The sequence below is a fragment of the Numenius arquata genome, chromosome 2 (genome assembly GCF_964106895.1).
Source record: "Numenius arquata chromosome 2, bNumArq3.hap1.1, whole genome shotgun sequence".
NCBI classification, from domain to species: Eukaryota; Metazoa; Chordata; class Aves; order Charadriiformes; family Scolopacidae; genus Numenius; species Numenius arquata.
Window position 1 is genome coordinate 33,446,947 of NC_133577.1, and position 26,131 is coordinate 33,473,077.

At 45.7% G+C, this 26,131-nt stretch overlaps 1 protein-coding gene across 1 annotated transcript in view; it reads right to left on the reverse strand.

The window, feature by feature from the left end:
• The window catches only part of MDGA1 (MAM domain containing glycosylphosphatidylinositol anchor 1), a 143,516-nt gene that overhangs the window by 46,610 nt on the left and 70,775 nt on the right, over window positions 1-26,131 (reverse strand). Inside the window, exons 9-10 of the mRNA XM_074168643.1 lie at window positions 3,930-4,199; window positions 437-588 (exon numbers count right to left, since the gene is read on the reverse strand). Of these exons, the coding sequence (XP_074024744.1) occupies window positions 437-588; window positions 3,930-4,199 (422 nt within the window). The remainder of the gene's footprint in view (window positions 1-436; window positions 589-3,929; window positions 4,200-26,131) is intronic.

Genomic DNA, 26,131 nt, shown 5'->3' on the forward strand with positions numbered 1-26,131 from the left:
ACACAACAGCCAATGACTTTTTCCTGCAGTTCCTGCCTGGAGAGCTCTTCAGCTTATTCCCTTTATTTCATACGAGTGAGGAAGGTGGAATTCCACTCACTTGAGTCTTTGGCCTATAAATCTAAAATACCTACTAATGATTGTGGGGGTTTGTTCACATTAAAACCCCATTCAGAACGTTGAGCATGAACAGTCCAATGGGAGGCAGCATGGCTTTGAAAGTCCTTGATTGTACCCAACACCAGACATAAAAACGAACACTGAGCTGTGCACTTGGCCCATCTCTTCCATTTGGTGGGGAAGGTGCAAGACCATCAGGGTCTGGCAATTTCATCACCTTCAGCTCTTAATCAGCAAGGAGACATTGATGTAACTGTCCCCTGAGAGGTCCTCTTCCCAAGGGCACGTGCTGAGGCTCCAGAAGAGCAGACCTTACCTGCCGGACTTCCAGGCGGTACTTGAGAATGGGATCCACTGCATCAGGCTCCTTCTGGGTCCACTGTAAGACGTAAGAGTAATTCTTGGATTGCTTCTGGCTCAAGGTGGGGTTAGGAGTGTCATAGTAAAATTCTGGGCTGTAAGCTTTTGCTGGAGGGGGAAAAAAAAAAAGAGGGAGGAAAGTAAAACGGTGGGATCAAGGGGAACACAAATTACAAAGAGATGTGAGAATGGAACAGCTCCGCTCACCCAGCTCATCCACTTGCCTTTGACATGATGGACACCTTTATTATTGTAGCTGGTGTTGCACTGACCTGCCATCATTGTCTGTGAATCACTACTTCTTTCACAGCCTAAATTACTGGGAGGGTTAGCAGCCCTGCAACACCAGTAGGGCATGACCAACACCAGAGAAGGTGGGAACAGCTTCGATTCTCCAGCTGGAACCAGCACTAATCTTTTCTCTCTTGCTTTGTAGTTTAGATTGAGGTAACAGCTTTAAACTGGCACTTCTCCCGTTTCATCTGCTACTTTACCGAGTCTCCTGCTAACAAACCCTGAGGAAAGATCATTTGGCCAGTAGGTCATAGGAAAAGTGTTATTTATCACACAGGGACCATGGCATTAAAAAGGAGACCTTGCTCCTTCTGCAACTCTCCTGCCTTGGCAACACAGTGCTCCAGCCTCTTTGTAACACGACAGTCAACTCGGCAGCAAAAGGGACGCTGACCTCAGCCTGGGTAAAAACAGCAGGAGCTTTTGCAGACACGGAGATGTCTTTTCTAAACCCACATCTCCCTTTAAAAACAGAGGGCTGCAGGAGGAAGGGAAACACAGGAGAAACGATGTACCAGAGTGAAACTGGACGGTTCAGAGAACAAGTGATTTCCTATCATTTTCCCAGCTGCTGCTGTCCACTAACAAACAGGGCTCAAAGGCTACTGCCATGCAGCCCAGGTCTGGTGGACTAACGCAAAGGGCCCAGAAGCAACTAGAGGTCTTACCCACAACTGGTTTTCCTGTATTTGAAATTACCTTCATTTCACCCTGTGCACTTCAATTTTTGGCAGGTCCTGTCCTGGGCCAGGCTGGAGCTGGACCTGAACCAGAACTCTTCTTTCTGGGTTCAGGTCCAATGTGGACCTGCACAAACCAGAAAGATGCCTGGGCAGCAAGGGATGCTGGAGAGTAGAACAAGCATAAATACCATCGCCCCAGGCAGTCTGCTGCACCTTTCCACTTGAATCACAGGCCTTGCCATTCTGTGTGGTTATAATTAGGCTTGAAAGGATTCAATGTTTATTTTTTATGAACTCAGACGGATAATATTGATGTTTATTTCCAAGTCCTTTTTTTCTTATTATTTTTATTGACTTGAATTTTTGCACAAGCAAGAAGTTCAGAACCACCTCAGAGACTAATTGCTGCTTATTCAACTTGTATTGACTGTGGAAGTCAAGCTTCATAATGGATCCCAAAATAAAATAAGAACTGATGATAATCATCATCCTGCATGATATTAATTCCTTATTAATTGACTCCAAGATGGAAACAGAAGCAAAAAAAAAAGGCTTCTAATAGAAATGCAAGATACTTTTGGAACTTCCTTTCTGGAAAATTTTACTATTGCTGGAAATTTGTGCCTTTTGCTTACAGTTGATGGGAAGAGCTGAAGGTTATTCACTCCATCTTTCAGGGCTTTTATGGGCTTGTGGCAAGTGGGAGTGCACGTGATGACAAGTATGGGCTGCCCTGATAACCTGCTCAAGGGGAGTGGGTTGGATGTCTCACTATCCTTCCAAAACATCTCAGGTAGCTAATCTCCCATGCATAAAAGAAACTACTCCCATCCTGGGCAGGTTTATGTATTCTGTTTCCAGTACCTCTGAATACCTTATGGTCACAAATGAGGCACTGCCTCCCTGTCAGATAGGAAGGATTATGGTCCTTCTTTCACAGAGAGGAAACAGAAACAAAACCTGAGACTATGCTATTCCCCCTGCTCACTCAGGAAGGCTGTGGCTGATGGGAATTAAAACTCCAGCAGTCCTGAGCACAAGCACAGCAGCCTAGCCACTGGATTATTTTTCAGGTTGCTTTACATGCTCAGAAGGTCTAATTGATTTGTAACTGTCCAGGACATAGGCAGAGATGTCTGGACCTGAAAAGCCACCATCAGATATCAATGCCTTGGAAACACAGAAGAGATGCAGGAAAATAAATGCTTGCTACTTTCCCGATGAGTGTTCTCTAAGGATGAATGCTGCTCTCTGCTGAGGGGATCTTATCTTGTGGGGCACAGCATGGCACACCAAGTGGCAATATGTATTTGTTACTACTTCTGGCAAGAAATTCAGATCCTAGGAGCGTTCCCAAGCTTGCTAGAGACACAGTTTGCTGTGGTGGCTAATAGCGGGATATGGTTTGCCATCACTTACTTAGTGACATGAGCGTTGCAAGCATATGAAGAAAGGCTAGAAAGGGCCAAAGCTCTCAAGCAAAATCCACTGCCAGACAAATTCCAGGAAATCTCAAGGGGTGAGAACAAGGTTCTGAAAAGGGCCCAAACAGTAGAAGTGTTTGGGCTTCCCCATTTCTGAGAGCATCTCAGAGTTACAGCATACCTGAGCTTTTCCAAACCCTGGGAAAGACCTTCAAAATCAGGCCTCTCTGGGTGTTATTTATTCTCATTTGTTCAGCTCTGACTTGAAAAGTATTATAAATTGGCCCTGGACTGAAACCCCAGTATTTTGGCTGAATTTACTGCTTATTAAAGCAACTTTATCAGATAGCTTTTCTAGAAACTGGTGCCCAAGTCAATTCTGGGGTCATGGGAAAAGCAGATTTAATGATCAGCTGGAGAAGCTAGGTCAGATGTGTGGTTTTGGACGCTATAACTCTGCCATCCCTCTTTGCAGTTGCAGGTGCTGGAGAGGAGTTCTGTTACGGTGCTTGCTGGATTCATAGAAAACCCTGAGCAGCAAATCCACTGGGTGGATTCCCAGCTCATATTTGTCTTAGCCAGCATCGTGAGACACAGATAGACAGGAGACATAGGGAAGGTACAGTAATACATAATACAGTTTTTGTTTGCTTGCTTTTAAAGGGGAAATTAGATAGTTCAGAGCCTGTTGGGGGGAAGTAGAGAGCCTTTCACTCTCCCCTGGTCAATACTTATCTATGATACAGGTTGTCCAAGCTCAAAAGCTGATGGCAGCCTTAAATCCTGTATCTTTCAGGCAAGTGGTCAAACACTGCTAAAATGTAGCAGTGGCTGGCACTAACTGCCTTGGATCCACCCCAGGCTTGAAGGACCGCTTGAATGATGGAGGCAGATCTCCCTGTTGGCTTATGGAGACTCATCCCTTCTGAATACAGCTCTGTGCACAGAAGAGGTAGTAGAGGTTACCTGTACTGGCACCAGTTTATGGGGAGCAAGCTTCCATGATCCCCATCCAACAGTTCGCTCCGATGGGCCCTCTGGGACTTACCAGACACCTGGAAGAGGCAGGTGGAGACCCCCACGTCATTGGAAATGCTGCACTCATAGCTACCGCTGGTCTCCCGGCTGATGCTGTCCACCTTCAGCTCCGAGTAGTCCTGCTGTTCTGCCAGGGGCTGTGCCAGAAGGCTCCCATTAAAGCGCCAGACGGAGGTGGCCACCTTCATGGGGCTGCCCTTCAGCATGGTGCAGCGCAGGGTGACGCTGCGCCCCATGCCCTGACGCACGTCCTGGAAGGCCGGCTCTACCACAGGGGGGACTGGAGACCAAACAGAGCAACAGACAGGGACTCTGTCAGGGAACAGCCACGTGGCTCAGCACGGTCACCCCAGCTGTGCCTCTGAGGAGACAGGCACCTATGATTTCCAAGATGACATTTATTTTCTAGTGGGAGCCAAGCTTCATCAAACCAAAAGCAGCAATAGTTGTCTGACATCCCCTTCTGACTGGGCTGGGGCCACCTCCCACCTCCCTCCCATTTATTAGGTAAGGTGGCCTTTTAGCAAGTACTCATCCCACAGTGAGACACTGCTTGGAGGAGCTACCAAGCCTTGCTCTTGCATGTAAGAAGGGCAACTCCAGCAGCTGAGAGCCACAGCTTGGATTCTATCCTCAGATCCTAATCAGAATAACCATAGTCCTCATACCCAGCATAAACTGCACTCCCAAGCAGTTACATTCATCATCTTCTGATCAGGATCTGACAGGGTATTCAGGGACACCATGTTCAGATGGAGGGCTACGCACTGGCTGGCCCCACTGAGCACAGACCTCAAGGGGTGTTAGAGGGCCTCTCCCAAATACATCAGTACAAGCCCTCAGGGACTGGGTACAGGGACTCCAGGTCCTATTTTTGTCTCTGGCAGTAATTCCGTGACGTTGGGAGGCGAGTCACATCTCTCCATGTCAGCTTCTCTGCCAGTAGGGTGAGAACGGCAGAGCAAAGGGAAGCTACTAAGTCTTATTCATAGATTCATAGATTGGTCCAGACCGGAAGGGACCTCCAAAGGTCATCTAGTCCAACCTTCTTGCAGTCAGCAGGGACACCCCCAACTAGACGAGGTTGCCCAGGGCCTCGTCGAGCTTCACCTTGAATATCTCAAGGGAAGGGGCCTCAACCATCTCCCTGGGCAACCTGTTCCAGTGTTCCACCACCCTCAGAGTAAAGAACTTTTTCCTAATATCCAATCTAAATCTCCCCTTCTCCAACTTAAAGCCATTGCCTCTCGTCCTGTCACTGCAGGCCTTTAGCACTTGTAAAAATTTACAAGAACCTCACAATTTGGGTATGGTTGAGGAGGAACAAGGAGAAAGTCTGGATTGGTATTGCTTGGGTTACCTCTTGTTTAATGCAATAGCAGAGGCCTTCAATCTCCACAGCCATCTGAAGAAATATTTCACTTGCAATAAACTCTTAATTAAAACACTACAGCATGGGAATAACCAGAAGCTCTCCCTCTAAAATGAGAAAGGCTTCCTGAACGCAAAACAGCTGTTAGCCCAAATTTAAAAGAGGGAGAACAGATTTATAGCAGCTCCAGCACAATCACAACTCACCTTCTTCAGGTTCACAGCACCTGCTCTTCCTGTCCACAGACAACTTGTACATACTACAGATCTACAAAGCCCCTGCCTCCTCTAAAGGTCCGCAGAGCTGCCAAGCACAACCAGGCCCCAAAACCTGCAACACACAGCATCTGCGACAACACAGACACAGCTCCACCAGGAACCATGGGCCACACAGCATCCCTGCTGCCCTGAACACAGCCGTGCCTAGAGGGCTCCAGAACACCAGTCTCTCCCCTCCCATACCCCAACCCCAGCAAGACCCACCTACAGCTCTGTAACACTAGCAATATCTCCATCTTCACCACAGATGAAGGGGGTGCATGCACCACCCCATAGGTCTGCATGCAGTGTCCCCTCTCCCAGGGACACAGATGCACCTGTGGGCACGTAGTGCACAAGCATCCCCTCCACCTGGCAGCCCTTGTTTGACAGTGCCTGATTGTTTTCTAGGCACCCGTTCTCAACTCTCAGCCTCTCGGCCCCTTGCTGCACTTAAGTAGATTAAAAGCAGCCCTTGACTGAGCTCACATTGCTGTGCTGAGTGGCATGGTCAGCTCATTACAGGTGGCTTTTCTAGCAATGTGTCTCTGCGGGTGCTCCAAGCGCTGACTTGCCTTTGGCTTGCATGTCTCCCACCTCACGGTGAGAATAATGTGAGAAGTTGTTTGATTAGACCTAGTGCCATGAATGTGTCATCTCCATCCCTAGCTGCTATCCCATGTCTTGGGTCACATCTGCTCCTTAATTGAAGCTGGTAGGGTCTCACATTATAATCAAGGCCAGCTGGTGATATATATATAAAAAAAAAAGATAAAAAGGGGAGAGAAAAGAGAGAGGAAGGCTTAAAAAAAAAAAGAACAGAAGCTCCAGATGTACTCAAAGCAATCTATCACATGAGGAGGAGAGCGAGGGGCCGGAGAGAAGCTTTCTTCCCTCACTGCACCGAGCAATGCCCGTGTACGGAGCTGGAACAGAGGAATAGAAAAGGTCTGAAAGTGGCCCCCTGCAAGGAGACATGCTGCACAGAAGGTGCCCCCCCCCCTCTCCCTGAGGCATCATTGAGGGAGTGTCTGGGGCTGGTAAAGAATCACAGAGGAGCAGGGCTGGGACATTCCAGATGCTTCCTTAGGTCACAGGAACAGCAGGACAGCCAAGGATGCAGAAGATTATTTAGTCTTCTTCAGCTGGAACATGGGATGTACTTGATTGCACTGGGAGAGGCTCTGGGTCTATGTTATCACTTTGTGAAGGGAATATCTGAAAGAGCCTACACAGTAAAAATTTATTACATTTTCTCCTTTTGTCTCTGGTACTAGGAAACACTCAACAAGCATTAACTCTGCAGGTAGTCCTGAAGCCCCTGGGTTTTCTGGAGATACAGCTGAAGCAGGTCATCCCATCACTGTAAAGGATGCATGCAGCACTACGGCAAGGGGCAACTACTCCTGAAGGCTGCCAGTGGATAAGAAAGCAAAGAAAGGTCAACAGCAATTACCGAGCCAGACATCAGCTCTGGCCTCAGTCGCCCACTGGGGAGCCCACACTTCTTCAGGTAGGTTATACACAAAAGGGAGACCCATCACCAAAGCTGGTTTCAGCCTGCAAATCCTATCCTGCTATAACAACATGGCCTTTTCTCATCCCTGGCTTAAACGCAAAAGAAAGCTTGTTTAAATGAGCTGGTGCTCCCACTCCCCAGAGTGGGACATGAACAGCTCGAGTACGCTGAGATGGTGAGTCTCTTGGAGTGGAGACCTCCAACATGACTCCTGCACAGACACCTTTAGGGAGCTGCAGGAAATGATAATGATTTTCCAGGTACCTCTAATACCCATAGGAAAACAGCATCTCTGCTGGCTATAATGGAGCAGTATCTGGCTATTCTGGCTCACTAAGCTGCCATGGTGCTCTTTAGGGAGCTTGGGTTTCAGCTCCAGTTTTTAGCCCAGTTCCAAAGGCAGGTCCTTGTCCAGAGGCTCCTCAAATGCCTTTCTGTATTGCCCCTGAATTCCAGTTCATGCAGCTGAAGTGCTCTTTGAAGCAGCAGCCATGTTGCAGGCAGCAGGTTGCTATGCTTCAAGGAGGAAGTAAAAAACCTCTCTGCATATACAGGGCTTTGGGATGCCCTGGTAAGAAACACAGCAAACAAATAGAGACGATTACTGTTTTCTCTCAGCTCACAGCTTAACTCTAGAGGAGCTTGCTGGCAGGAGTGACAAAAGGGGTGAAGAGGGCAGCGCGTTACCGTTCTAGGGAACACTGAAGGAGCAAGGCTCCTCCAGCAACCTTGTTAAGATGCAGCTGCTGTGCAATACAAGGCAGGGCAGCCTGTCTTTGCAGCAGAATTATTGTGTGACAGGAGAAAACATAATCACTCACCTGCTCGTTAAGAGCAAATCAAATCAGTTGAACACAGGCAAACTACTCCAGTGTGCCAGGCACCCCAAAGCAAAGCCGAGCTGTAGGCAGCTCCCTTGCTGTGAGCCAGAGCAGATGCTCTGCACTGAAGGGTTGCTAAGCTAGCATGGTTTTCATGATAATGAAGGGCAAGAGCGAGGGAAGCACAACAGAGAAATATCAAGTGTCAAGGGGTGTTGCTTTGTGACCCGATAAACTGTTATTTTGGTTTTACTGGAAATACCCAGAACTGAAATGCTTGTCCTACTAGATGAGTGAGAAGTTCACTGGCTGTTGAGCTGTGGCTAAAGTCTCTAAGTATTTGTTTTAAGTCTGTTCTTATTTTAGCCTTGAGGAAGGGAGGACGTTCTTCCTTACAAGAGCTAAAGTGCTTGCAGGAGAGACTACAGTCTCCTTGCACTGTTACTGTGTTGTCCTGCTTGGGCACAGCTCAAGAAAGGGCACATGGTGATCCTTGGTTCCCATCAAATTTGGATGCCTCCAGGAGGCAGAGATGCTTCTTTCACCAACGATGAAGTCAGAGCATCCCAGGATGGTAGTGATGCACTATGGAAAGTTTTTCACTTGTGGGGCAAACACAGAAAAAAGAATTTAGGTGAAAATACTTTTTTTTTTCCACTTTAAAAATTGAGTATGTTGTCATGAGGCTGCTCAATCTGATATGGATGAAAGGCAAAGAAAGGCTCATATCCGAGTCAACTGATGCACAGGAATCAGTGACAAGTTAAACACAAACAAGCAACTGCAGAACAGGGGAACACTGAGTGAACAAACCTCTCATGAAGAGCTCAGGCAAGAATTGAGAAGGTCGAAAATCCTAGACACCACAATACAACACTACTATGCAAGACACATGTAAAGTTTGCCTTCCCGCAGCTTGAAGACTGTGAATAGCATATCCTGGTCAATTCCCAAATGCTGGCTCATTTTGAAAGTGCTGTCAGAGCTGAGGAGCTCACTCATAACCTCCTTTCTGACTCACGGGCAGCCCTTTTCCCCTTCTAACCACCCTGACCAGTGGCTGACAACAGCCATCTCTGTAGGTGGTCAGCTGCCCGCATTGTACTGCTGGTCTATGCAGCTGCCATGGGCTGCTGCACTCTCATTTTTCTACAGGGATTTACTCCCCACAACGCTTCCTCTGCTGCAAAGAGCACCACAGCACAGCAATGTCCGGGTGGAAAAAGAGAGGCGCAAGCAGAAAGATGGCCTGTTCAAGGTCACACAAGCGGCAGCATCAGACAGAAACAGCGTGGGAATCCCGCATCCTGACCCACAATTCAGCCCTTACCCCAGGCTTCCTCCCCTGCAAAAAACACCCTCTACTCTACCCTCCAGATTCAGTCATCATGTACATTTTTACTTAAATCTAGAAAGTGCAACACGTAACTCAAGTGCTGAAAATAGCAAGCCTTGCTAGATTAGAAAGCAGCTTTATTTTCAGCAGCTCTCATCCCACTCTGCTGAATGAGTCCCTCCAAGTTTAGGCATGCAATCACAGCGCCGGTGGGACTTCTGCTTGTAGTCTGCACCTTAGCCCACATATAAGAGCTAATTGGCAGCTCACTTGCTGGATTAACATTGCAAAGGATATGCAGATAACCTGGTATGAAAGACTGCACATTGTGGTTATTTACAAGTATTAGCTGTTCTGTTATCTAAAGTGGCTAACTACACCGGGCAGTAATTTCTTTCTCTGGGAAGCCAATCAGGGCTACTAGGGCCTTATGAAACCTCTATGACCCTATCCAGCATCCATTTACATTCTGATGGGTACCCTTCTGCTGTCATACAGGATGCAGTCTTCCCTAATCTTTTGTAGACAACCTAAGCAATCCCAGCAAAGGCTGTATTCCTTATCCAGCCCCTGGTCCTACAATCTGGGGTAATTAAAATGTCACAGACATCAAAGATACTGCACTCCTGATTTCACAGCAGGTTAAAAACTCCATGGTTTCAGATCCAGGAGAGACCAGAGCTCTCTACCTGAGCAAGTGGGAAGCTCTTTTATTATCACAAGGCTGGGAAATCACAGCTGAGCAACTTTGTTCTCTGCAACAGCACCCACACCCCACACCAAGAACGCACATTAGGTACCAGCAGTTTTCCATGTGGAGACAAATATCCAACTAATATTTACAGCCCCAGTCTCATTTGCTTTTTTCTGAGACATGATATAATTGAGTAGTTAGAAGAGGGGAGATGCAGGAAAGTGTGCTTAACCTATTTCAGCTAAAAGCCAGAATCTCTTTCTTTCATCTTCTATGCCTTTTGCCTTTGCACTTCAGTCTCCCCATGTATAAAGAGATAAAACACATTTTTTTTCCAAATTGCTTGAAAGCCAAGTTGCAAGTATTGTTATTTCAAACAAAACAAATTTGTTTGAGTACATTTTCTGCTAGACAAGTGGGTGGAGGAACCGCAGAAGCAGGGCTCAGAGCAGAGAAGGCTTAGTTCTGTGCTAGTTGACTGCTTTTAAAAGAGGAACAAGTGAAATGTATTCACTATCAGCTTTTCTGCTTTCCTCTTCTCTGAACTTTCCAAGCCAATTAGCTCAACCAGTCTTCACCTTGTTTTAATAAAGAGGGGGTTACTAAAGGATTTCCTCTTCTGCATGACAAGCTGTGCTGATTAATATATGAGACCCCTGGCTCACTTTTCAGATTTCTTTGAAGAAAGTCCATCCTGGGTGGGAATTTCCAGACCTTCTGCCTCACAGACATGCCTCCTCAAAAAAGATCTGTCCCAGACATGCTGGAACTCCACTCAGCCTCACTGCCCAATTAATTCATGCTAACAAGACACTACAAAGACAAGTATTCTCTGGCAGTGTAAAGCCACCTCATTCCCATGCTTCACTTACCTTCAAATGCCTAGTTTCAAAACAGTATGCTCCCCTAATTGAAAATGGTAAGTGGGAAAAGATGGTGTATGTACAGAAGACACATACACATTTTGTATGTGAAATGCATGCTGATAATCCTCCCCCCACCCACAATACTACCCAATTAGCAAAGTTAAGCACAAGAGAAATAAAGAGGGTGTGAGAATGGGCATTTCAGACCTAGTATCTTCAATGGCTGCCAGACCAATGGCATAACCCAAAACTAGATTTATTTTTATTTTTTGCCACAGACTAACATGAAAATATTGTCTCTAGTTCACAGCCAATTTCGTTAGTTATAGCATGGTAAAGCAGGATGACAGCTAGGGTAGATCAGAGATTCTCCTGCCCACCCACATACTCACAAGAGGGGAGCCCACCCATATATAGCATCGTCAGACCACCAACTCTCCGCTCAGGTTCTGCCTCTGTCTTCTCAAAGATAACAAGATGTCAGCTCATACCCATGCATCTGTTATTACATGCTTCTGTTTAACAAATTGAGCTGGCAGTGACATGCCGCTCCCAATAGCATATAAATAGTTTAGATCCAAACATTCACTAGCAGTCAGCCAATGATACTCTTTCCCCAAAAGAATCCCATATGCATTAACTTTTGGCAGAGAACCAGTTATCTTACTATTCAATAATTTATAGGTGAGCTACTCAGCTGGGTAGTTCTGGGAATAAAGCAACTCATCGCCAGTGCAAACTAAGGAAAAGAAAAAAGATAATCAACCCACAAAAAGAACCAAATGTGATTCTTCTTCTAAAACAGAGAATCCACCTCTTTCCTCTTACCTTAGAGTTTATCACTAGTTTTTCTAACCCAATTCCCTTGCTGCAGTTTAAGCCTACTGCAACTCCTCCATATAGATGTTTTCATGTCCTAGTAATCAACTCTGTCCTATCCCCAGTAGTCACCAACCTCAACAAATACTAGGAGAGAATTCTTAGTCTTCTTCTCTCCCAAAGTCCTTGTCAAGATGATATCGACATTTTATATGTGCGTGTGTGTATATATATATATATCTCTTTACAACTCCCCTTTCTCTCCTTCCTCTGGTCTTCAGGTGGCAGAAGCACAGCTTTAGGTCCTATTTAGATTTTGCTTTCTCTGGGCAGAAACACTGTACTAGAGTTTTAAATGCCAGAGGAATCACATGCAAAAAGTTTGCGAAAGGATTAAATAAAAGAGAAACCTGAATCTACAGCTCTGAGTCTCCTCACGTGCCTGGTAGAGACACGTGCAGGGGCCTATAACGGGGCAGAGATCAACAGGTACCATTTGCAACCTTGTGAGCAGAAACAGAGCCGCTTGATCCATCACAGCAGAATGCATTCTCTATGCTTCCATTCGCAGTGTAAAGAAGGGAAAAATAGAGGGAAAACAGCCAATCTGTGATGTTCGCTATCCTAGGATAGGCCTTCCACATTTCTGAGAAGGATTTGGAACAATTGAGAAAGGACTGATCATGCCCCCAGGTTTGACAGCAAACCTGGAGCTAGCTGGAACAGGACTTTAAAGCCCAAATTTAACCCATCTAACTTCAGGCTCTTCATTGAGGCAGCCAAGTTAGGAATGCCACCTCGCTCCAAAGCCATTGAGTGAAAGGGACACCTCCAAAGGACAATTTGGGTGGTAGGAGTCCCTAGCTGGCACTACCTCCCTCTGTCCTGTGACTGCACAAGGAGCCTAAGGTGATCCCAGGCCTCACATCTCTGCTAGGTGGGATGAATGCAGACCAAAGTAAATGTCTGTGCAATACCTGCACAGAAGTGACCAGTGCCAACCCTCTATATGAACCTCTCCATGAACTCTCAGTGCCTTGTTTATTGAATTAATCAGTAAGATGAGTCATAACACCCATCTGAAACTTGGGCAGTATGTCCTGCTCTTGGACAGAAGACACCTCCTGTGTTCGAGCTGCTGCATGGCAGCAACAGAGCTACCCTCGGAAAAGAAACCAGACACCAGCCTGCACAATCCCCGTAGCAAATATAGTGAGAAATCTTTGAACTCCAGACAGCATCCGATTAGTGCCACTGCTAGGGCTCATGTCCAGCGTATGCAGCTGCCACCTACAAGGAATTGACTTGAGTTTCCCCTAGTCTCCTGTGGAGGATTCTCACCTACAACCAGAGGAGCTAACAGGCAGAGGTGACTGCTGACTCCAAGCAGTGATCCAATAGCAACAGGCTCCTATTCCATCACCAGCTGCCCGAGCAATTCAATCGCCTCCACACATTTAGACCCTTTTAATAAAAGAACTGGAAGTTAAGAACAGGGAGGCTGCAGGAGAAAGTGCCTCAGAGAACTGCAGTCCTGTCAAAATGGAGAAGTCTCTGCTTTAGAAATTCAATGATTGTCAGGGCCACAGGTGGTCAGGGCCTTCTGCTTACAGCTGGGCTATACAGTATTGCCTCACCTTCTGTTTCCAGTTTGAAAGCTAAATGAGAGCACTAGATGATCCCTCCACAGCTGCTTTCCAAACAGGCAGGCAAAGCAAGAGGCAGCATAGCCAAGAGCAGAAATGCTGATTAAAAAATCAGACCTGCTTTAAAGATGTGGTAGTGGGATCAGAGCTGGAACGGGGAGAGATCCAAGCCAGAAAGAGCCTGGTAGGGGAAGGAGGGCCATCCAAGGCAATTAAAATAATAAAATATTTACCAGCACTCCTTAATATGTTTAGTTTGAATTCTTTGTCTGTACTAGTAAGCAAAAAGGATGCACGGGGTGAAGCTAGACCTGTAAGAGTTAATGCAGTAAGTCTCCACTTATCTACAGAGTGGAAAGAGGACAAGCTTCCCCATGCAAACCAGGCTCTTCCTCATCCTCTCCTTCAGGCCTAGTAGGGAATTTGGACCAAGGAGAAAGAACTCAGCATAGACCAACACCCAGTTCTCCATCACTTCTCTATCTGCTGCCCCAGAGTTCTGTTGCCAATTGTTTAATATCCTGCTCCGCTAACTGTCATCATTACCCCATTTTTCCATCCTTCACCCTTGATTGATCTTGATTCATCTGAGGAAGATGACGACAATGAAAACGTAATGGTTCAGAAAGAGGCTGAAAGGATGCTCAAATGAAAAGATTTATGGCAAACGTTCAGTCTCATAGATGAAGCAGCTGAGGTCAACAGATATCGAAGCAATTTTTCCCATAAGAATTAATGTAACAAGGAGGGTGGTGCATACAGGAACTTAAGAAATGCATGCAATTTAAAAACACAGGATCAGTAGGTATAGCACAGAGAAAGGAGAGGCAAGAACATTTTTTACTGTAAGCATTTTTGCTGTCACTCTCTGGATGGTTACCTCTTAATCATTGTCATCATCATCTTCAGATGAATCAAGATAGATCAAATCAATCACGGACGAAGGATGGAAAAATGAGGAAAGGTTCAGGCAGTCCATCTGATGAAATGGCTGAAGTCTTTCAGAAGAGTGACTGGCTCCAAAAAGTCAGCTCTCAAACAGCCACCATCTCTGCCATCTGAAAGCCCTATCTTCCCTCTCCACCCTTCACACCATTGCCTGTATGCATTTAAAATCTGTGAATTTCATAAGTGCCTGTGTCCAACTCCCCCTCTATTAATTAATTATGAAAAAATTGCTTTATTTGTCATATCAGTAACTGCCATAGCTTTTCATGATTGTATCTTCAGTGGATTGCTGGTTACAGAGAATCATCTCCCTACACCTTATTCCTCAAACTGCTAACCACCTATGAAGACAGCAGAGAATTTGGCAGCCCCATTTCTTCATGCCTGGATGATACCACCGATCTCAGAGAAGGGCATGGACTCGAGATATGGAAGACTTGCTCCCCTGCTGGAAACCTCATGTCTTCTCTCTACATTGCCACCATGTTTCCAGAGAAGCAGCAGCACACCAGCCTCATGGCTGAAACAGAGCCAGTCCTGTAGCTCTCATCTGTCCCTGCATTAGGAAGAGCACTGTCACTTCTGACAGCCACAGGTGTTGTGGGCTCCCAGAAATCACTCTCTGGGGCTTGGGGTCTCCTCTGCAGCAGAGGGCACAGGAAGGACGCCAATGACAGAACTGGCAACCATTCAAGGACAGCAGCCTGCTCCCTCGACCTCCCCATCTGGCTATCAGCTCTGTCCCATCTCCTCTGGACTTGGACCAGGAGAGGGAAATTTATTAACAGTCCCGCTCACTGGATAAATCTGCTCTGACATTCGATTTTCCAGGCTGCTTCTGTGGCTGACCTCAAACTGGGCCAGCAATACAGGAACCATTTGGAGGAGCAGCATCCCTGTAATGCGGGCACACGCCTATCTCACAGAGACATCTTTTCATGTTGACTGCGGAGGACTTAGGCTGCAGCAAAGGTGATATGCCAGACAAGTGGGAAGTACACACTCCTTTTCTTGTCCTGATCCCTGGATTTTGGTCCAACAAATAAATGCCTGAAGCTGGTTCCATAAGGTTTCTGTTGTTCACATTCCTGACTCTTCTGGGACAAAAAAAGTAAGGCTGTTACCTTCCTCATTCTCAGCCATTGCATCAAGATATGAAAGTGGATCCTGGTCAGAGTCAGTCCATCAGCAATTATCAGCCTGAGAGGCTGTAGCAGCACACACTGTAACATGGCATCCTGCTCCTTCCAGCCTCTCTGTGAGAGATAAGAACTCCTCCCTGAATCAGATACTCCAGGTGAAAAGGACACCTTAAAGAAGTTTCAGCAATGTTTCCTGAGCCATCCCACTGTGGTGGGCAGAGAGAGGGTATAATTCTGTGTACAGGTCCGTAAAAAACCTATGTGGACTTAAATCTGGGAGTACCTGTGGCTAAATCTGTGATAAAAGCCAGAGACGATGAAAAGACAGGCTTCTCTCTGTCCTGTTTGTTAGAGTCTAGCTGGATCTGTATACCCTGATCTGAATTCATCAGCGCAAAAGTGGCAGAATAACAGACCAACAACAGATCACAAAAACTTTCAAAATGCCATACAAAGTAGGAAAAGATGGGGCAAAACTTCATCTAGCCAGGCCTTTGAGGAGAAGCTTGTGACAGCATCCTGCCAGCACCAGAGGAGATAAAATAATTTTGTACCCTCTGTGCATGTATTGTTTATGGAAGTACAAACACAAACCAATTGGGTCAATGTAAGTAGAGGAGACCTCAGAACACACAGCAATAAATCTTTTTATTCCTCACTGATTCCAGAAAAAAACTCATGGAAGATGAATGTGGGATGCAACTTTACAAGTTAAAAAGTGAATGATGATTAATATAGTTTTATGGGTCCTTGGCAGACAAACTGGGTAGTGTTTGAGAAAGCAACAAGAAAAGTAACTATCTTGTCATAACATCCTCAGGCATTGGAAAGATCCTGGCTTGCTTCCACACGACAGACTAATTGAAGATGTAATACTGTTCAAATGCAGCCCACATTAAGCAGATTAAAAACACATTAAGTGAAAGAGTTCAAAAAGAAATTTTAAATGGGTGCACATGCCACTGAGATCTCTCTAGTGAGAGGGAACGCCTCCTCTAGGAAGACCTCTCTAGTGAGATGCCATATGAACCCTTTAAACTGATGCTATTTCACATCTTCATCAAGGTCAATGATGCAGCCAGCAAGGCTGGCATAGCTAAAGCACATCAATTATAAAGTCTCCTGTTCAGGCTGTGTAGCCAACATCGCACGTAGCCACCTTTGGTGTCTGAATGACCTTACATCTATTTGCTGCTGGGGTGACTGTGTGCAGACTTTGGCACAGCTCTGGGATGTGGCTTGTGCTTTGCTTCCTTCCCTCCATTCCAAAGGCAGCAATTTAATGTGCAATAACTGACAATCACCATCCTTAAGTGCCTATGGCAGGATAAGAAACCAACATCTGTAGAGGACACAAAATATGCAGCAGTAAATAACATACTAGAGAGATACCTCAGACAGGACAGCTTGGTTTGCTTGATGGAATGGGCTTATGGTAACTGCATTCGATTTGTTTTGAATAATGTACAAGTCTAGAAAAAAAACACAACCTTTTGAAGAAAGAATAGGTCGCTCTTGTTAGGAAAGAGACAACGACTCCAAGAGGAGCCTGATTCAATGTAACCCAGTGTATATCAGCTTTCAGCTGTAGTCCAAAGATGTTCAAATCCTTGGCTGATTAAGCTAAAGCTCACTAAATGTATTGTGAGATGGGCATCACCTCTGCATCTGCGTCTGTGAGATCATTTTTGAAAATCTGTTTAATATGGGTGACCACGCTGCCAGAATGATGTTGAAAAAAAACTGAGAAGAGGGCTATAAAAATGAATCAAGGGCTGGAAAACATGCCTTGCAGTAAATGGCTAAAGAGACTCTTTCTGGATTGCACACTGAAAAAAGGCTAAGAGATTACTTGTTCTGGTGTCTGAGAATACACAAGGAAGAGACTGCTGATAACAAATAGCTCTTTATGTGAGAAGACAAAGGCATAAACAGAGCTTGTAGTTGGAAACTGAAATGAGACAGGCTTAGATTAAGTCATGACAACTGAACCATAAGAGTAAAAAGCCACTTGGACAACTGACTGAGCCACACACTGAATTCTCCGTCACTTCAGTCTGTGAGTAGATGAAAATATACAAATAACCCAAGTTTAGATCCACAAAGGTAAACTCATCTTGTTCCTCAGCTCCACTAGTGAGAGAGACTATGCTTGGCATAGAACTACCTCTCCTGTCTAGAAAAACAGCAGAAAATGGTTAGAAAGAGATTCAAAGAGCTTTTGCTTTCTCATAATGATCGGGAAGTTGGAGTCCCAGCATTCTGTGTAGGCAGACTGGAGCACAAAAGCTTCTCCAACTAGTTTAAAAAACAAAACCACCACAAAATGCAACTATCTTTCCTCCTCTCTTTAAAACGTGTAGGTAGTTTCATTTGCATCTTTTCATTTATACATGTGAGTTGGTTCCTAGAAAGCTAATTGGAATGAAAACTTGCCCATTTCATGCATAAACTTGGACTTTTGCAAGGTCTCATTACAAGCAGCTCAAAGGGAAGAGAAAAATCCCCAAACCACAAAAACCCATTTTGAGTGTTGCTCTGTTTTCCTCTGACCCAGCCAACTGCTACCATCTTCTCAGCCCTTTAGACCCATTGTGCTCTTTTCTAGCAAACCACCTTAGGTGGAGGGCTGCGCCCTTTCCCTGAAGCCCCAGTTCCCCATTTTACAGCATACCAAGATGTTGGCTAAAAGGCCTGTATTATGCATAAGCTATGAACTGCTCAGAAAATCCCAGCAGGCCTAACACTATTAAGCCCATCTATATTGCATTAAGTTGTTATTAGTTACTGCATTCTAGCCTATGATTAGGACAGTAAAATATCTCTTTGCAATCAGCACTCAGTAAGGAAAATCCCCGTTCAATGCAAATTCCACTATTATTTACTGTTCTCTTGACCTCAAATCACAGCCACTGTTGGGAACCCCTGTTAGTTTTGGCACTCCAACCGATTCCTCCCATCAAATGCTTGGCTGAGCTGGGCCCAGAGTTGTAGCATATTTGTGACAGATGAGATTTACAACACTGTTTGATCACGTGTGAGGACAGGTCACAACAGATCAAGAGTCTGCAAAGGGTCAACTGGAATGGCCTTCAGTTGCCATTCTTTCTTTAGCCAGCAGGGATTTATCCCAGACGCTTCTTCACCACAGAAACTGAGTAATTTTCAGTCTCTTCTACAACCCATTGCAGCTTGGCAAACAAGCAAACAGTCTCAGAAGTCAGCTTCCTCCCAGTCAACAGTAATGAAAAATTTCCATGGTTTCCTGCGACCACACATGACCCTAGAAACACGGACTCCAAAATCACACAAAATGCAACTGGTCTGCATGCAACTAGGAAATTTAAGCACGTCTGTCAATTCCTGGAACCAATGAGGATTTTGCAGGTTCATCACTGGGTTCATAAAAGAAAACTGACTGTTTTACCTCAAGTCCTGTAGGCCAATTAAATTTGAATCAGAAGCAAAAGCTGAGATAAGGCAGGAGCGTGTGCACACACATGCTTATTTGTGTTTGCAATAGAGAGACAAAGAGGAATGGAAATCAGGAACTCTATGAAGTGAAATAGGGTGAGAGGGCTGCATGCTGGAAATGTGATCTCTGCTCATTGAGAAAACACTGTTTTCTGGCTTCAAAGAAAAAACCAGTTCCTTTCTCAGAGACTGGCCCAAGTGGAAAAGCACAAACTAGTAACTGAACAGTTGTTTGCCCACAGAAAGCTCCAAAAGGCCCCTATGCCCTTCCTAAAAACTGAACCCTCAGCCTCCCAGGACAGTGTTCCAGCACAGAGCTGGCACTGGGAAGACCTGCTGAGATGTAAAGAAGCCTGAGCATCTCTGAAATTTAGTTCACATTCAAACAGTTCCCCTATAGGAGTGAATGTAATTGGTTCTGTTTCAGAGCTTGGGGGTCAGGATGGTCAAAACTAATTAAAATTCAGCACACACACATATCCCGCCTAGGATGCTCTGTCTCCTACTAGGGTGTATAATATCAGGATATGATATCATATCTTCATATCAGGAATGACTCGAGGTCTTCCCTGCATAAGCCCCCTCCTCAAAATGGCATCACTATTCTGTACACTGCCTCCACGTGCCTGCCACAGTCCTCCAGTGGGGCAGGAGAAAATAGCCCTGCTCCAGTCCCAGGGCACAGGGACTGTGAGGGATAGCACGGGAACCTGGTCCTGCACCCTCGTAAGTGCTCCTTGACTTGATTTATGGGCCAAAAATCCTGGGAGAAAAGCAAAGGCACAGGCATGATGCCATGGCACCACATAGCCCTCTCTGGGAAAGAAGCTGGGGTAAAAGAGGCTCTGCTCCCCTGGCACAGGTCCTCTGTCAGGTCTGATGTCCTATGCTCCCCTGCAGGTGTGGACAGCTGTTTTCACTTCTCTGTGTCTCAGGCTCTCGTGCAGATGCTGAGAGTTATCATGAGAAAATGAATAGCTTTTTTTGCCTGCTTGGTGTCTCCCTGGTTCCCCCAGGGAGTCCTAGTCTGTGGTGTCTCTCTCCCCACAGCTGAAGACTTAACATGACTCATTTCCTGGTCACTGAGAGGCAGAATTTGATAGGGACAGAGCATTCCCTTTTTTCTGTCCTGTGACTCCAGCTTTAAAATATAAGTGCTGACAGCAGCTTTCTAACTCCCTCCACCTACCACCTCCCTCGCCCCATGGCTCCCAATGCCAGTGTTACCGCATATAGAGCATGCCTTTCCAAATCTACTTTGTTCAGGTGTCAGGAGCAGCTCTTTCTTTTGCTAGAACATATATATGGATCTTCCCATTCTCTTAGCTCTCCTATTGCCAGTTTAGAGCCCCCAGATCAAGATTTTTCTTTTTCAAATATACCCACTACATTGAACCAATGCAAGCAGGTACCATCTTCTCCTCTCCCTACCGCATTCCCCATGAACTCAGATCCCAGTCCCACATACTACCTCTGGCAGAGAATATCCTGCCACTCCATCCACCCCATGCTCCAGGATCCATGGCTCATTCTCTACCTTGATCCAGTTTCCACATCCCCTGGACACGTACTGGTGCTGCACAGACCAAGAGAGAAAGCTTGGCAACAGCTGCTGTGCCAAGCTCACCATCTCTGGCTTGCTGACTGGAGGTAAGTGTGCGCCAAAAGTACTTACAATGTATGTTAGAGGAACCTGCATTACATCCCCATGCAAACAGAAGCAGAGCCAGAACAACCTCTCCCTCCAACCAGGCTGCCGTGATGCAGTCTGGGTACCACCAGCTGTATTGCAATTCAGAGATCTTTGATAAGGTGGTTCCATTTGTGGCCTAAACCCAGACAACAACAACAGAGCTTAAAAACAAAGTGGTTTCTTCAGAATGGCAAGATGGGAGGGACTGGGAAAGTGTCTGACAGTACTTCGGCAGCAGTATGCTCCTGCGGCCTAAAGACAAGGACATGCTTGGGTGAGACCCAAACATGCACAGCCTTGCAGGATGCCCAACACAAAGCATCTGAGAGGATTCTGGAGGTGTTTTTTATTCCAAAAAGTTGATATATAGCTAGGCCATTCAGGGAAAATAGCTGCCATGGCAGGAAAACCTTAAAAGGAGCATCTGAATTGGAACAATACAAGATGTGGTGATAAGCCCTGAAAGGACCATGGTAGGTCCACAGAGAGATGGCCAAGACTGTCTGCCATTCACTGTGTCTATGCAGCTCTTGTCTCTCCTCTCCTGACAAAACTGTATAGCCTGGATGTCTCTCTCTCTCTTGATAAAATTAAGTTGCTCTTCCTGTAGAGTCTGGCCAAAAAACAGGATAATGGCAGCTTATGGAAAGTGTATTTGTTTCTCCCAACGATATCGGAGAAATGGATTAGCTGATTTAAACCAGTTCTCTTCTGAACAAACAAATTCATCTCTCTAGGCGAGGAGCTCTCACACAAGCTTTTACTCAGCCTATCATTACAACCACAAAGGTATTTAGAGATGAGCAATGAGCTGCAAAAAGCCTGAGCGGCAGCTCAGGCAGGCTGCAATCTCATGTAGCAGCCCTAGGTCCACTCTTTAAGGAGGACTCCCACCTTCCTGATGCACATATCTGGGTATCATCCTTTCTTCTTCCATAGTTATTTACCCAGGGCACAGCGAGGAGGCCTCCCGGTACTTTGTATCTGACATGTCGTGCCAAAGAATGAACATGCCACCTTTGAAAAATCTGCTCCCCAGACTCCACTGCTCTGGTGAATTCTTCCTGCCATCTGGGCCTTTTGCTTTATGTCTCAAGTCTCCTTTATCTCCTGGCCACCACAGTGTGCAGACATGCTCTGTCAGAACAATTTCAACCAAATAGATAAATCTGAAAAGCTCTCAGGGTGCAAGGGAGACTTCCCAAGAAAATCTCAGGGAATGGCAGCATGCGGGAATCTTCCCCACAAGGCAGCAAGCAGAGAAGAGACCAGGGCCCTGCAGAGCAAGTCCTAATTGCTACAGATTGAGGGGAAAAAATCAGGCCAGTCAAAATTCATGGAACTGCTTTACCCTGTGAAAGACATAGTCCTCCAAAGCTACATACACCAAACGCTACAAGAAAGCCGCACTGAGAGTCCTGGGCTTTGCTCTGCAAACATAAAGACTGCAAAGGTGGTCACAAAGAAGAAGGTTTCAGCTAAGCATCCTCAGCCTGTCAGACTACCTGCCCCTCAATGCCACGAGACTGGCAGGAAGGTAGGGCCAACAAGTCCTAGACAAACAGGAGCCGTTCTCTTTTCAGACACATTTGGTACAACCCCATCTGAAGACCCAATCCGAAAGTGATATAAGTGCCGTCACTGCCTCCGTCTGCCAGGCCTCCGGACCAATAGATGGTAATTGTCAAAACAAATCGGAGGCCAGCCAAGCCTCTGTGGTTGTTAATGTGCTCTGAACCATGGCCATGTGGGTTTACAGCCATGACTGAGTAAAACTGATTCCTCCTCCAGCCTGTCCTTAGACTGACAACTCTAATTAGCTGTTAGCAGCCCAGGCACCGGGAAGCAGCGCGAGCAATCCCAACCCCATATTGCCGAGGACAAGGCTACGTGCACAAACACAAGCTCTAAGAAGCTTAATCCCAGCCGCAGTACTGCTGGTGCAAAGTGTGTTGACAATCAGGAACAAAACTCTCTGCTTTTAACGGTTCTGTGTATTGACAGAAAGACAGAAATAACATGTATACTTTCAGCGTAGTCACACAAACCTCCGTAGAACAAATAAGGGGATAAACAGGGAGGATTTCCATCAAAGTTGGACCAGAGGTTGGGTCAGGCTTTGTTCCAACTGCCGGTTCGAGGTCATGCCCATGACTAACAAATGGTTTTTTTCTTTTCACTAATGAAAGTCTCCAGGTCTACAAACACTGAACTTGCAGAAGGTATAGTTTTGCTGTGGCTTTGAATACCAAAACACCTTCCCTGGAACATCAGTTCATTCTTAAGCCTCTAATAGTTTAAAATTAACCAGAGCATTCCAGAGCTCTGGTTCAAATGAGAGCCCAAGGTCCCCAGATCTGGGAACAAGATCTGTACCATGTAGAACAGTGATATTGAACCATGAATGGAAGGGCAGGAAAGACCCAGCCACCGCACAGGTAGAAAAAAAGATAAATAAATCCTCTTCTGCCCCCTAGTTAGCTCCTGAAATGTGCTCCTCAGCTTGGAGGAGGGTGTCAGGATGGACTGTGCTGATGAAAAAAACTTAAAAAGTACCCCACAAAACTAAACCAGTAACTATTAATAAATATACTCAGAAATTAAACCAGCCAAGTCTAAAATTCTTAGCAGATGGCTCCATACTCCAGCTCACATGGCCAAGCAGCAAGACAGAGAAGCCAGCTCAGCCACAGATACGGGTCAGCTCTGGCCACAGACCATCTCATTTCTCTTAGACTCCCTTCACATAGGCAGGGAGAGCTGCAAGAAGCTCTCAGAAGCCAAAAGCCCAGTCCTAGCCACTCTGAAGAACATCTCCATGCCAGGAGCATGTCTCAAGAGTGCTTTTAATGGAGCAGTTAATACCCAAGCTTATGTTTCAGAGGGAGTCGGGCACCAGCAAAGAGCACTGACATTGAGCAATGGCTTCAACAGCTGATCGAAACAGTTTAACGCATTTCCATTTCCAGTTGTGTGGATCCAGCAATGCTTCTTACTTATTTACAGTATCACCCCCTCCTCCCCTCCCTGCTCTTCTGTTTGCTACACAGATAACAGAGGAAATTGATGCTGACTACTGCCCGCCTGATGTGTAGCATTGCCAATGGGTTCAGCAGGATTTTAAGGAGGAATGAGTCAACAGCGTGTGACCAGGAATAACATTTGCCAGTGCATGAGCTTGAACAGGAAAACATATCTGTGCCCACCTGAACATTAGTTTAAGTGACAAGGGCAACAGATGCCCCAGCAGGATGCATTCTGGCTGCCTTACAGGTACGGGCAGAGCCAGACCCACTGGTCACCAGCCCTCTGGCAATGCCTATGTCTAGGACTATGCAATGGCACCTGACGTCCTGTTAACCACGATAACTGCCCCTCCAAAGAGAATTTCAGTCTGCTTTCTTGATTACACCTAGTATTCACTATGCTTTGAAGATAAAGCACAATAGTTCACCTGCTGCTTAATGTGGCAAAACTCTACCTAAGGGCAATAAGTGTAATCCTTTGGAGATCAATCCCATATGATTGTGGACCTTGGATTTTGGATCCAGAAGGGCACAAATTCATAGACCATGTTATTCCAGGAAGGAGACGCTCAGGTTAATTCCTTTGCTAGTCTTTCTTCCTGCCAAGATCTCACCTGCTCTGTGACCCAAGGATGAGAAACAGTATCATCTTGCAGACTTGACTATCCAAAACAAGGTTAACCCTATATAAAAATCTCCTCTTTCTTCTTCCCTTCTTTCTCTGGGCACTTAGAGACACCAAGACTTCTGCCAAAGACAAAAATGGCAGCAGCAAAAGTCTGCTTATCCAATTATCAGAATTTGATGAACTCATTAACATCTCTCAACAGAGGAGATGGATGCTCTGCTACCAGGCTTTGGTGGTCATTCAAAGTGGGAGAACCCATTCAGGTGATTGAGCAAGGGCCTGAGACGGCAAGTAGCGAGTGCCGTGAGGGAGGATAAACCTATCTGTGGGAAAATACTGTAGTAGTAGATGTATCAAGGGTCAGGTGTGATGAGGAGAGCAGGGCTGAGGTGGACTTTGAGCTGTCCAGTAGTTTATGACATGCTGTTCAGGACTGACAAAGCATCAGAGCTGACATCATATCATTCAAGCAGGATAATGTACTAGGATTGCAATTTACATCACACTGTTATATGAGGCTCTAACAGAGCAAATGTATAAGTCATCTCAAAGGCCAGTTCTAGCAACAGCTGGAGTTTAGAGACACTACTAATCTTTGTAATTCATGGAGATGCTATTTTGACCAGACTTTTAGGATACAAGGGTAATATCTTATTTGCAATTTGTCATTATGTACTTGCTAAATTTGTATCCAGGTAGCATCCTTTTCAATGGTCCACACATACATGCTTTCTTTCTTTCATCCTTCGTCCATGTTGGCTCAAATGACACTTGGTATTCCAAAACCCAGAGTGCTGCACATTTTCAAGCCCAGTGTGTTTCACAGTTTTACACTATCTCACCTACACTGGGTGACCCCAGTCCTGATCTTAAACCCACCTCTGCAGAGGATTCATTTTTCTGCTGGTATTTTCTTGAGCGAGTACCTAGTCCTGAAAAAAGCCTTGACAACAGCATCAGCAATAGCATTGATTTTATTAACACCACCACTCCGCCCTGCCATTACTACTTTTATTTTGAGATTTCGAAGCGCTATGTTTATTATGGCCCACAAATCCTTGAAGAGATGGGTCAGTTTTATTCCCGTTTTGAGGATATGGGAAAAGATGACAAGACACTGCCACTCCAAGTGACAGCCAGATTCCCAGGAGTTCTGACAAGCCCAATCTCTCACTCTAACCAGTATACAATATATATATTTTTTCATCCTAACCACAGAGCTATAAGGCTGCAAGGACTTTCATGAACTTATTAATCTTCCAAAGCTCTACAGTTCAGACCAAGAAGTCCAGGGAACAGACTATTCAGCCTGTCAGAGAGCTGATGATAGACAATTACAGCTGATAAAAGGAGAGCAACTCTTTCTGCTTGCAAAATACAAAAAATAATAAAAAGCCCAAACAATTTTTTTTTTTTTTGGACAGCTGACTTGTTCTTTTTGTCTTCTTATTCTCTTTCCACTACTGCAGTGCAGTTGGCAAACCCTATTTCTGGGCTAGTTTGTTACAATACAGTACTATATGCATGAGGGTGAGGGGAGAAAAAGAAAAGAAAAGAGAAACACAGAAACAGGTTCTGACATCTAATCAGATCTCCCGTATTGATTTTGCAACTTTAGCTTTGGAGCAAATCAGAGAAACAACCACATTATCACCCAGAATTCGCTCTTCCCTTGAGTGAGCCAGTTCAAAAGGAATCCACACCAACACATAAACAGGCACGCCTGCATGCACACACAGACACACACGCGCGTGTGCACACACTCATGTGGACACACACCCCATCCAAGCAGCTCTCCGGTGGGATGCGTGGGCTGGGGGAGGCAGGAGAAATACTCATCACGGAAACTGCAGGAGCCACACGATCCCCATTTATGACAAGATGAGAATTCCAGAGCAAGCCACTGGACTAATGAGCTACTCACACTGGAAAGCAGCGTTTCAATTAACCATGGCGGCCCCCGCCGTGGCC